We start from the raw sequence: 13,787 nt of genomic DNA, 5'->3' as shown, positions 1-13,787 counted from the left end.
CGTGCTCTGAAATCTATGATCCTAATTCATGTCATAAGAGTGTTCAGGAGAGAAACACCCGAGTTTCTGTGGGACTTTTCACACTGCATAAGTTCCTTTAGACCCACCAACCCACCAGAAGTGAAGGAGAGGAGCCACTGAAGTGGACAGGCCTCGTCAGAGGGACAGATGCAGTCACATGCACAGTGTTCATGGCCCCCAGTTTCCGGTTACCGTGCGTATTATTTAGTATAAGGTCCCCATAAAGTACCTCAAGTTAACATCCCTGAAAAATGACTCCAGGGCTTCCCTGGTGGCGCAGTGGTTGAGGGTCCGCCTGCCGATGCAGGGGACGTGGGTTCGTGCCCCGGTCCGGGAGGATCCCACATGCCGCGGAGCGGATGGGCCCGTGAGCCGTGGCCGCTGGGCCTGCGCGTCTGGAGCCTGTGCTCCGCAATGGGAGAGGCCACAACAGTGAGAGGCCCGTGTACCGCAAAAAAAAAAAAAAAAAATGACTCCAGGGTGTGGGAACTGAAACTCTCTAACATGGGATGTCCCCGGCAGTCCAGTGGTTAAGACTTCGCCTTCCAGTGCAGGGGGTGCGGATTCGATCACTGGTCAGGGAGCTGAGATCCCACCTGCCTTGTGGCCAAAGAAAACCCAAAAACATAAAACAGAAGCAATATTGTAACAAATTCAATAAAGACTTTAAAAATGGTCCACATCAAAAAAATCTTTAAAAATCTCTAACAAAGGTATTCAGAATCTCAGGTCTAAAGCATTCACAAGTATGCCTGAAATAAAAAGGTTTCATCTTTCTAGACGGGAGGATTGGAATGCTCAGACTTCCATGAAGTACTATCTGTGGCAATATATTTCCAAAACTACAGCAGATGTAAATATAGAAATTCCAGTACAGGTGGTCAAATGTACTAATGCTTACTATTATGATACTGTCATAACCTAAAGATGAAGAAATCCCTTTAACTTACATCACATTAATAACTCAGTGTGCAATATTTGATAAGTAAAGCTTTCCATTAGGTTTCACAATAAATTTTTTTTTTTTTTTTTTTTTGCGGTACGCGGGCCTCTCACCGATGCAGCCCCTCCCGCTGCGGAGCACAGGCTCCGGACGCGCAGGCCCAGCGGCCATGGCCCACGGGCCCATCCGCTCCGCGGCATGTGGGATCCTCCCGGACCGGGGCACGAACCCGCGTCCCCTGCATCGGCAGGCGGACTCTCAACCACTGCGGCACCAGGGAAGCCCCACAATAAATTTAATTATGCAAAGCATGACCACGTATGTGATTATGTATAGAAATTCAAAGTTTAACTTTAACACGCCTGACCATTATGAACCCAGAATTCCTAATTATCTACTTCGAAATTGAAAAGATGTCTATATTTGGAATTGGAGAAGGCAACTTGCTTTTGCTAAATTGTCAGACAAAGTAGATAATTACTTATGTGCTGGGGAAGGTTCCCGTCACTAATACCTAGCAATATTACAGATACATTTATCCTTGGATCCAGCAATCCCACTACCAGGAACCTATCCTAAAGATATACTGGCAAATAAAAAGAAACAAAATTGAGATATTTGTAGTGAGGTGGATGGACCTAGAGTCTGTCATACATAGTGAAGTAAGTCAGAAAGAGAAAAACAAATACCGTATGCTAACACATATATACGGAATCTAAGAAAAAAAAAAAAAAAGGTCATGAAGAACCTAGGAGTAAGATGGGAATAAAGACACAGACCTACTAGAGAATGGACTTGAGGGGTATGGAGAGGGGGAAGGGTAAGCTGTGACAAAGTGAGAGAGTGGCATGGACATATATACACTACCAAACGTAAAATAGATAGCTAGTGGGAAGCAGTCGCATAGCACAGGGAGATCAGCTGGGTGCTTTGTGACCACCTAGAGGGGTGGGATAGGGAGGGTGGGAGGGAGGGAGACGCAAGAGGGAAGAGATAAGGGAACATATGTATATGTATAACTGATTCACTTTGTTATAAAGCAGAAACTAACACACCATTGTAAAGCAATCATACTCCAATAAAGATGTTAAAAAAAAAAAGATATACTGGCAAAAATAAAAAATGCCATACACACAAGGCCAATTATTTGTAAAACAAAAGACCACCCATAGGGAGTGGCACATGCCCGCTTTTTTCTACTTTTATATGCATTTCAACATTTTCATAAGACAACGTTTAAAAACAATCTTTCTCAGTCTCTGAAAAACTGAATATATCTACCAAGCCTTTTCTATAAATCACTAACGAACACCTATTTAAACTGGGGAAGGTAATTAAAGAGGAAAATGGAAGAAACTATAGCATGTTCTGTCTAAAAGAAAGCACAAGTTATTTTCTGTAATTAGCCAATTTGTAAGGAGAAAGATAAGGAGAAAGCACGGTAGACGAGAGAGAGGGAAAAATTGCTAATTTGGTTAACCAGGATAAAGAACTAAGTTAAATATTCATTAATTTCATTCACTGCAAAGAACTTAAAATTTTTTCATTTGTTAGTTGCACCTAGCTAATAAAATTTGTGAAAGGACTATGATACAATATTTTATAGAATTATACGCTGAATATGATTTGTTGTATTTGGGACACTTTGCAAATCAAATTAAACCTTGGAAAAAAACTCATTTCAAGTCATATACTTATTCATTCCTTAAATATTTGGTTTGATTTGAATAATGCTAATTTAAATAATACTGCTAAGAGGCATATGCACAGCCAAGCAACACAGATGGCAGAAAGAAAGTATGTTCAGCCAGGCCATAGGGTCTAGTCCCAGATTTTCCATAACCAGCTGTGTAACCTGGGGCAAATTATTCCATCTCCTAGAGGCTGCTTTCTCATCTGCAAAATGGGCACAATAATACCTACCTCAAAGGGTTGTGGAGAGGTAAAATGAGCTAATACATACAAAATATCTATTGCAAAGGCCTGTACCCACCCAATTAATAAATGGTAGCTGCAAGAATTATTATGACTATCAGGGTTAAGTGTTAATGTAGCAGAGGCTACTTAAAGACAACCTGCAGGGCTTCCCTGGTGGCACAGTGGTTGAGAGTCCGCCTGCCGATGCAGGGGACACAGGTTCGTGCCCCGGCCCGGGAAGATCCCACATGCTGCGGAGCGGCTGGGCCCGTGAGCCATGGCCGCTGTGGCTGCGCGTCCGGAGCCTGTGCTTCGCAATGGGAGAGGCCACAACAGTGAGAGGCCCGCGTACCGCAAAAAAAAACCCCAGAAAAACAAAACAAACAAACAAAAAAAGACAACCTGCAGTCAGCTTTCAACACCAGTTGCAGAGACTAAATTCTGAGAATGGATTTTGATGTCCTGGAACAACAGGACTGTCTTGCTTGTCAGCATCTCCAGCTGAAGGTTTCTGCTTATATTTATTCACTCTCCGATCTGTTAATTAATGGGGTTATTAATATAAAGAACAGAAAGGTTTGCAAAAGGTGCATTCAAGTTTTTTAAAAGGCAAGCTGCCAAAGACAGTCTGAACTCCCAAGCAGAATCTAAAATGAGAAACAGGAACTCTTGCTGGTTAATGCATAGCGAAGCAGACCATCCCCACATACATGGGACAATGAGCATATTTTAACCTACATTTTACACTGAAATCCTGTAACACTCCCCTAGCACTGAAATGGAAATTAGCCGTGCATGTCTACAATGGATCTATTATGAAGTTAACTCCACACCATGATTCCTTCTCTTCTTTTTTTGAAAAAATTTATTTATTTTTGGCTGCATTGGGTCTTCATTGCTGCTGCGCGCAGGCTTTCTCTAGCTGTGGCGAGCGGGGGCTGCTCTTCGTTGCGGTGCGCGGGCTTCTCATTGCAGGAGCTTCTCTTGTTGTGGAGCACGGGCTCTTCAGTAGCTGTGGCACGTGGGCTCAGTAGTTGTGGCTTGTGGGTTCTAGAGCGCAGGCTCAGTAGTTGTGGTGCACGGGCTTAGTTGCTCCGCGGCATGAGGGATCTTCCCAGACCAGGGATCGAACCCGTGCCCCCTGCATTGGCAGGCGCGTTCTTAACCCCTGCGCCACCAGGGAAGCCCCTCCTTGTCTTCTCGAGAACACACATGAGCACGCTCCGGCCTCCGGACATTTGCTCTGAGCTCTGCTATTGACCTTGGTGCAGTGAAGATCAGCTTCAGCGCTAAGAAAGGAGTCATTTTTAAAACACAAATTCCTTCTGCTTATTAAAGAATGCACACCAAAGAACATTTAGGAATGAAGTAAAAGAAAAAAAAACCATCATCCTTCCACTCAGGAAAAAAGAAAGAGAACTCTTGGTATATACTTCTCTCCACTCTTCTTTGCATAGATTTTGTCTATTTAGTTGAAAAATACAACATATCCAGTTTTATATCCTGATTCTGCCTTTTAATATAATACACAAGCATCTTTCCTGTTGTTACCGGGAACACAAACATTTTTAAAGATTACATGGCTTTCCATCATACGAGGATCCACAGTTTTCTGGCCACGCCCCTATTGCTTGCTTTTGCTCAACTGTTTCCTACACAATTTTTCTCCAATATACGTAATTCTGCAAGGAGCTCCCTTGTTCATCACACGCTTTTCTGTATTTACACTCAGAATAGCAAAGAAACGGTGTCTGTTCACTGCATTCTGTGCCCCCAGTCCAACCACAATACTGAAAAAAACTTTAATATCGGCAAGAATTTTAAGAATACAGGCCTCCAGAAACTATTTGATTCTCTTCTCTCCACTGTATGGTAGCCCAAGCTCAGTATAATTAGAACACCCCGAATCTTCCTATCTGAAAGTAAATCCCACCCGAACAAAGCAAACTTTGCAGGCTGAAGTTCTCTACAGTCGAGATGCATGACAAGGCAACAAGTTCTTCATATGTCTTTTTTTTTTTTTAATAACAAAAGCAAAGGAAAAGGAGAATAGCAATCCTAAAACCCAGGGCAGTATCACTGGGTTAAAAAGAGACGGAAAATTTGCACAAAAAGCCAATCCCGGGCACAGAAAAGGGTTACCAAGAAAAGGTAGCGTCTGAGACATAACTCTGTCTCTATAAACTGTGTGTCCACAGGCCTCGCATTTTACAGGGTCGGCCACAATCTTTCCTCTGTTTCAGGAGGCCTCGAACTTGATCTGTTAGTGAATTATCTTCATGAGACTGCAGTTCTCACTGGTGTACTAGTTAAGTCACATGAAGAACGGTGATAAAGTAAGTGAAAGTTTAGATGTCGGAACACCTTTCTTCAACTAAGTGAAGTACCGTCGTGAAAAGGATAAGAGTTATTATCCGTGGTCTCCCAGGCAATTACTAAGGCCAGTGAGCGGACACTGCAGTCTAACGGTTCAGGATGGCTGCAGAGGGGATGTTGTGCTCACCATGCACTTCCTTTAAGCTGACCCACACGGATGCTCACTGCCTTCCGAGGCAGCCTGTTTCCCTGTGGCACAGCCGTCCCTGTCACTGGGCAAACGGCACAAAGATGTGCACCAGAAGCTCGAAACACTGAGCCCTAAGCTTCTGACAACTAACCTTGGGGGAAAAAATCATTTGATATTTAAAAATTAGAATGCCACGTGTCCAGGCTACTTCAAGCCTGTATTAGGATGGCAATCCCAAAGGATGGCAAATGATAATAATAATGCGGCCTTCTAAGAACCAAAGGAGGTTTGTCTCAAAGCTGTCTTGTCTAAATATCCCCTAACTAAGCCAAGGTTATGGAGTGCCAGCTGTCCAGATAGGGGTGTACATACCGTGCCAACATGGCACTCTCTGAAAGAGAAGCAGCGACCCAGGGCTTCTTACGGAATCACTCCCCCTTCTCCCCTCGGCTCCCACCACCCTCTAACTGCATATGAAGTAGGGGGGCCCACAGCCCACTGAATTCAGGGCACGCCGCTCACCAGCTCTCTTACAATCTTTTTTCTGTTTCTTGGTGTGACTTTGGCTCTCGTGCTTTGGTTTATTTTCACTTTTGAAAATAATGTTATAAAGAAACATCAGATCTAACTATGAAAAAAAGTTAAAAGTTTCCAAAATTCAAACTTTACTCTCAATCAAGAAAATAAAACTCCTGGGCAGTCCCCTTGTATTATTTTTCCCCCTCCTTTTTCTAAAAATAAAAGTTTTAGAAGCCTGGAGTTGTATATAAAGCAGCGACTTCAAATGTACCCTTTAGGATAGGCAGTCATCAGATTTATTTTTGGAAAGCCGAGTAGGTCAAGAATACCTAGAATAACCTGGTTTCTATTTAAAACACCCTAATTGCTTTGTAACTTAGGAGAAAAAGATTATTTAAAAAGATTATTCGAAATGTAGACATCGCCCAGTGTGTATATCTCACATGGAGCTGGTGATAGTTATCCTGAAGGACAAGGAAATAGATTTCTTTCCATAAACGTATGAAAATGGATCCAAGACCAGAGAAAAAACTAACATATGCAACATCAAGACAGTACCCTCTCCTGACTCCAAGGAAAAGATGGTAACTGTGAAATAATTTGTTAAATCCAAACAAAATAAGAAAGTTAATTTTAAGGGGACATTTACATGCCGCAGACTCAAAATGTTTTAACTAAAGGAATTTTACAGCCAAGATGAATTCTGTTTCCTAGAGTTAGCCATGAGGAAAAGCCGTTCTGGCAAAAGATGAGCAATGCGTATTGGTTGAAAGCAGACGTCAGGGCACTAACTAGGAGAGAAGCTTTTACGAGGCGTTTTATTTCCAAAATTGTAAGAAGAGGGTCACTACAACGTTATTTTAAGCACAAATATTGCTTTTTGTTTTGTTTCCAGGCACCACTGGGAACTGAAATGGTGATTTAAATGTGCCAGAAATCCACTATTTATAGGTATAGAATTCTGTTGTAGGCTATGATCTTCTGGGCAAAAGAAAAAGGGCTTTAAAATAAACAGGAGGCTTTGCCCCAAATGAGCTTACTCGCTACAAGGCGGAGGGAAAGTTGGCGATGAGCTTCAGGGTTCTGAGCAAATCAGGGAGGGGCCTGCCCGCCTCTGGGTCCCAGTCCTCAACTCAGAGCTTCACATGTGGCATGTGATCAAGTGACAGTTTGCTGTGTTGAACTGGACAACAGTGTAAACTGAGGACAGGCTTCCCTGGTGGTACAGTGGTTAAGAATCCCCCTGCCAATGCAGGGGACACAGGTTCGAGCCCTGGTCTGGAAAGATCCCACATGCCGCGGAGCGACTAAGCCTGTGCGCCACAACTACTCAGCCTGTGCTCTAGAACCTGCGAGCCACAACTACTGAGCCCGAGTGCCACAACTACTGAAGCCCACACGCCTACAGCCCATGCTCCACAACAAGAGAAGCCCCCGCAATGAGAAGCCCGCGTACCGCAATGAAGACCCAATGCAGCCAAAGGACTAAATAAATAAAATAAAAATCTTTAAACTGAGGACAGAGAAAGAGATGAGAGTTGCCAAAAGTTTCTAGGTGAAACAGCCTCCACAGGGGCCCAAAGAATTGTGTTTGCTTTGGCTTTCGGTTTTGTTTTGCAAGCTCTCTCTATCCCAGAGAGTCTGGATAAATGACAGTTCTTTGGTCCACTGTGGACATTCCTTCCTTGACTCAACCAGCATTTACGGGTCACCTACAACTGTGCGCTGCTGGGCTACAATTCACCAACGTCCAGCCAAAAAATACTGTCACACTTTGTGTGATGATTTCAACAATCCTAAGGCTGCTTCACTGTTTTTCTAAGCTTGGGTTCTCTGTCAATATTAAGAGAGCAACATATTTGCTGGAGCAAGAATCTGCAATGAGCTACCATATGATCCATCAATTCCACTCCTGGGCATCCAGAGAAAACCTTAATTCGAAAAGATACGTGCACCCCTATGTTCACTGCAGCACTATTTACGATAGCTAAGACGTGCAAGCAACCTAAGTGTCCATGGACAGAGGAGTGGATAAGGAAGATGTGGTATATATATAAATGGAATACTACTCAGTCATAAAAAGGAATGAAATAATGCTATTTTCAGCAATATGGATGGACCTAGAGATTATCATACCAAGTGAAGTAAGCCAAACAAGAATGAATATCAAATGATATCACTGCTATGTGGAATCTAAAAAAAAATGATACAAACGAACTTATTTACAAAATAGAAATAGACCCACAGACATAGAAAACAAACTTCTGGTTACCTAAGGGGAAAGGAGGGGGAGGGATAAAGTAGGAGGTTGCGATGAACATATACACACTACTATATGTAAAATAAATAACAAACACCTACTGTAGAGCACAGGGAACTCTATTCAATATTTTATAATAACCTATAAGGGGAAAGAATCTGAAAGAAATAGATACATAGGTATGTACAACTGAATCACTTTGCTGTACACCTGAAACTAACACAACACTAAATCAACTATACTTCAATCAAATTAACAAATAAGGATACTCAGAATGAAAGAAAAAAAACCCAGTGTGCCACAAGCGCAATTCCCGTGAGTCTCGAATGCCCACCTTTGGTAGGTCCTTTCCTGCTGAGCACGGCCTGCTGCTCCTCGGTGATGTTCAGCCGCCGAACCACATCGGCCAGAGCCGACTTGAGCAGCTGGATGTCGTCTTCCTGCATCTGGACTTTCTGCTCCAGGGAGGCGATGCGGTCTGTCACCTCCATGCTACTGGCGGCAGAAGCGCTGTCATCTAGACCGAGGGAAAGGGGCAAATGAGTCTCAGCTGCTCCCCAGAGAAACCAGACTAAGAAACACACACCAACATGTTGCTATTATGTAACACAACAATATTTAAAAGCTGGAGACCACTGCTTGTAGGCAGATCTCACGCGACATCTTTTTTTTTCTTTTTTTTAAAAAATTTATTTATTTATTTATATTTTGGCTGCATTGGGTCTTCATTGCCGTGCGCAGGCTCTCTCTAGTTGCGGCGAGCGGGGGCTGCTCTTCATTGCTGTGCGCAGGCTTCTCATTGTGGTGGCTTCTCTTGTTTTGTAACATGGGCTCTAGGCGTGCAGGCTTCAGTAGTCGTGGCACGCGGGCTCGGTAGTTGTGGCTCGCGGGATCTAGAGTGCAGGCTCAGTAGTTGTGGCGCATGGGCTTAGTTGCTCCAGGGCATGTGGGATCTTCCTGGATCAGGGCTCTAACCTGTGTCCCCTGCATTGGCGGGTGGATTCTTAACCACTGCGCCACTAGGGAAGTCCCCGTGTGAAATCTTTTAAAATTACGAAGAACTGCACTGCTTCATTCTGCTACCATCTTTTCATTCTCTAGGTTTGTGCTTTTCATGTTTTTTTTAAACTGTGGTTTTAATTGTCATGATATGTTTGTAGATTCAGGCCATTTTCTTTTCCGTGATATCAGAGAACCTCAGAACTAGAGTGGATATTAGAATACAGGTACTACAACTTCCCACATGGCAGAAACTGACTGCATGGTCTTCTAGCTTTTGTTCCAGCGATGCTGACAGGTTGTGCAGATAATCACAGGGCCATACTATCTTCCAGTCAAGACTCTTAAGGACAAAGCAATAGGAGTGGTCAAGTCTGTTTGGTAAGCACACCCTTATAGCTAGAGTGATCATAGTTTCTTATCTAGAGGCACTAACTCCCAGGTCCTTACCAAGGTCTACCAGGGCCCGTCATGATCTTCCTTACCTCTCCAACCTCATTTTACATCCTTCTGCCCCTCTCTTCCCATGCTCCAGCCACACTGCCCTTTCTCTCCTACTTTAGGGATTTGGTATCTGCTGTTGCCTTTGCCGGAAGCATTTCTCAACCAGATTTTTTTCATGACCAAGTTCTGTTCTTTCGGTCTCAACTCAAATGGAAGTTTTTCAGAGAACCTTGCTAAAAACCTTCCTTTAAGTTGTTCCTTTCAGTCATGTCTACCTTCTTTCTTTCTTTCATAGCATCACTATGACCTAGAATCATCTTGCTTGTTTGCTTCCTGTCTATGTCTCCCAATTAACATGTAAGCATCATGGGGTCTCTTCTGCTTCCGAGAAACCCCTATTGGGCAGCACCCGCTGCAGAAGGTAACTGTTAAGCCTGGAAATTATACAAATAACAGCAGAAGTACTGGAGCGTGGACACAAGCATATAGACTCTGGTGGGAGTTTGCACTCACTTGGTAGAAGGGAGATGGGGAACTATACAAGTAAACTCCCTTTTTCACGGCTTTGAGCCCAGGGCTAAATGTTGTATACAATGGGGGTGAGGACACACTCAGAAAACCCTGTTGCCTTTTTGTCCTTAAAAAATAAAAAAGTGAAGTCTGAAAACCATGAACACTAAAAAGAGTGGGGAAATCCCAGAAGGAAAAAAAAAAAACTAGAGAGGGGATCCCCAAACTCTACCTCTTTATATCTCTGACTGACCTGTGAATCACACATGCATGGAACAGACTCAAAGCAGAGCTTGCAGTTCAAGCCCAATTAAAGTACCCACTGAAACAAACAATACTTGTCAGAGAAAAAATACTAGAATACAGAATCTCCATAACTTAACATTCATAATGTCCAGGATATAATCAAAAATTAGTAACATACTAAGAATCAAGAAATGGAACACATTCTCAAGAGAAAAGAAAATAAATTGAGTCCAACTCCAAAATGAACAAAACATTGGAACTAACAGATAAGGAATTTAAAATGGCTATCAAGACTATCCTCTATATGTAAAATCAGTATTTTTTTCAATGAATGAAAATTTCAGAGAGAAGTGGGAAGTATCGGCAGAAAGATAGAAATGAAAAATGAACTTAATGGAAATTCAAGAACTGAAAAATATAATTTATGACAATAAAAAATTCACTAAATGGAATTAACAGACATGACAGATGAAAAACCAAGCAAATCTGAAGACAGATCAATCAGAAGTATCCAAGGTGAAGAACACAGAGGGAAAAAATTAACGGAGCCCTGGGGACTTGTTAAGACAATCTCAAACAGTCCAACATACATTTAATTGGAATATAAAAAGAGAAAGAGCAGGACAGAAAAAAATATCTGAAAAATAATGGCCCCAAACATTCCAAGTTCCATAAAGGAAAGAAATGTAAAATTACAAAATGCTAAGCAAAAAGCAAGCAAAATAAACACAAAAAAGACCACCTCAAGGTCTATCATAATCATACTGTTGAAAACCAAAGATAAAGTACGCATCTGAACGCAGCAAGAGAAAAACAACATATATAACTATACAGGGAACAACAATCTGACTAATAGCTGGTTGTCATAAACCATGGAGACTGGAAGAGAGTGAAGCAACATCTTTAAAGTACTGGATGAAAAAAAATTCTATCCAGAATTCTATATCCTGCAAAAATATCCTCCAAGAATGAAGGCAAATTAAGGCATTTTCAGATAAGTGAAAACTGAAAGAATTTATTGCCAGTAGATCTGCATTACAAGAAGTTAAAGGAAGTTCTACAGAGTAAAGGGAAATTACATAAAATGGAAACTCAGACCCTCAGAAAAGAATGAAGAGCACTGGAAACGATAAATATTTGAAGGAGCTCAAGACTTCTTTTCTTTTTGCATTTTCCTTTTTCTTCTTCCTTTGAGAATTTCAGGGGGGGAAAAAAGGCAAGACTCAACTATATGCTGACCACAAGACACACACTTTATATTTTTTTATTTTTTATTTTTTATTTTTTTGCGGTACACGGGCCTCTCACTGTGGTGGCCTCTCCCATTGCGGAGCACAGGCTCCGGATGCGCAGGCTCAGCGGCCATGGCTCATGGGCCCAGCCGATCTGTGGGATCTTCCTGGACCGGGGCACAAACCCGTGTCCCCTGCATCGGCAGGCGGACTCTCAACAACTGCACTGCCAGGGAAGCCCAAGACACACACTTTAAATGCAAAGACACAGATAGACTGAAAGTAAATGAATGGAGAAAAAGATATAGCATGCAAATAGTAAGCATAAGAAGGCTGGAGTAGCAATATTAATATCAGATAAAATAGATGTCAAATACAATGTATTACCAGCTATAAAGAAGGACATTTCATAATGAAAAAAGTATTAACTTATCAGAAAGGCAATGAAAAATATGCCCAATAACAGAGCTTTAAAATACATGAAACTCCATTTGCAGCAACATAGATGGACCTAGAGTTTATCATACTAAGTGAAGTAAGTCAGATAAATATCATATATCACTTACATGTGGAATCCAAAAATAGTGATACAAATGAACTTATTTACAAAACAAACAGACTCACAGACTTCGAAAATAAACTTATGGTTACCAAAGGGGAAGTGGGGGGGGGATAAATTAGGAGATTGGGATTAACATATACACACTACTATGCATAATGAATAAAACAGATAATCAGCAAGGACCTACTGTATAGCACAGGGAACTCTACTCAATATTCTATAATAACTGACTTTAAAAAGAATCTGAAAAAAGAATGGATATATGTGTATGTATAAATGAATCACTTTGCTGTATACCTGAAACTAACATTGTAAATCAACTATACTCCAATATAAAATTTAAGAATTGAATTTAAAAAATTAGTAAGTAAAATACATGAAACAAAAATTGACAGAATTAAAGTGAGAAACAGACAATTCCACAGTTATTCCTCAAGATTTTAACACCCCTTTCTCAGCAACTGACAGAACTGATTTAAAAAATCAGTAAAGACAGACGATCTGAATAACATTATAAACCACTTTGACTAAATTGATATGTATAAGAAACTACAGCCAATGATAGCAGTGTACATGGTACATTTACCAAGACACGTCATATTCTGGGCCATGAAACAGACCTGAATAAACCTAAAGATTGAAAGAGTATGTTCTCTGACCACAGTGACAATAAATTAGAAATCAAAAACAATAAGAGAACAAGGAAACACCCCCAAATTTTGGAAATTAAACAACACACTTCTATATAATCATTAGGTAAAAGAAGACATCACAGGAGAAAATAGAAAAAATTTTAAGTGGAATGATAATGAAAATATAACATATCAAAATGCATGGGTTGCAGGTAAAGTAGGTCTTTGAGGAAAATTAATAGCTTTAAATCTCTATTAGAAAAGGAGAGTATTCTCAAATCAATGATTCTCAGCTATCACATTAAGTAACTAGAAAAAGAAGAGCAAATTAAACCCAAATCAAGCAAAAGAAAGGGAAAGAGTAAAGAGCAGAAATCAATGGAATAAAACATGAACAAGCACTGAAGAAAATCAATGAACTCAAAGGCTGGTTCTCTAAAACATCAATAAAGTGCAAGCTCCATGAAAGCAGGGATCTTTTTTGCTGGTTCACTGCTCTCTGTTTCCAATATGTAACACAGAGTAAGAACTCAATAAATATTTGGTAAATGAATGAATAAATGTGTAAATGGGTATCTTTTATGAAGCATACATCAAATTAGTTTCTGGGGATGTAAAGATGACTGATTCACAGCCCTTCAGAAGCTCTCTCTGTGGTGGAAAAGACAAATGTCCCCAAATTCCTAAAACAATGTGATAAGTTACATAATTGAGAAATATACAGAGTGATAACTGAACACAGAGAAGAAATATTAATGGTATTTGGAAAAACAGAAGTAGGGGGTTGGCCATGAAAGATAAAAACATTTACAAGGTGGAAAAGCAAGAAGAATCCTTTGTCCTTTTGGACCCACCTCCTAGAGAAATGGAAATAAAAACAAAACTAAACAAATGGGACCTAATGAAATGCTTTTGCACAGCAAAGGAAACCATAAACAAGACGAAAAGACAACCCTCAGAATGGGAGGAAATATTTGCAAACGCAGCAACTGACAA

The 13,787-nt window shown here is 41.0% G+C and overlaps 1 protein-coding gene across 4 annotated transcripts in view; it reads right to left on the bottom strand.

Moving 5' to 3' along the window:
- EML1 (EMAP like 1) overlaps window positions 1-13,787 on the bottom strand; it is a 145,985-nt gene that overhangs the window by 76,458 nt on the left and 55,740 nt on the right. For 3 of the 4 annotated variants that reach the window (XM_022576109.3, XM_022576112.3, XM_089908194.1), the window contains exon 2: window positions 8,501-8,683. The exons of the other annotated variant lie outside the window; for it this stretch is intronic. In XM_022576109.3, the coding sequence (XP_022431817.2) occupies window positions 8,501-8,683 (183 nt within the window). The remainder of the gene's footprint in view (window positions 1-8,500; window positions 8,684-13,787) is intronic. 4 annotated transcript variants of the gene reach the window in all.

Source organism: Delphinapterus leucas, chromosome 2, assembly GCF_059928025.1.
Source record: "Delphinapterus leucas isolate spDelLeu-1000000601 "Yukka" chromosome 2, BTC_Dleu_Yukka2, whole genome shotgun sequence".
Taxonomy (NCBI): Eukaryota; Metazoa; Chordata; class Mammalia; order Artiodactyla; family Monodontidae; genus Delphinapterus; species Delphinapterus leucas.
The sequence above is the reverse complement of the archived record's forward strand: the minus strand, read 5'-3'. Positions and strand labels throughout refer to the sequence as shown.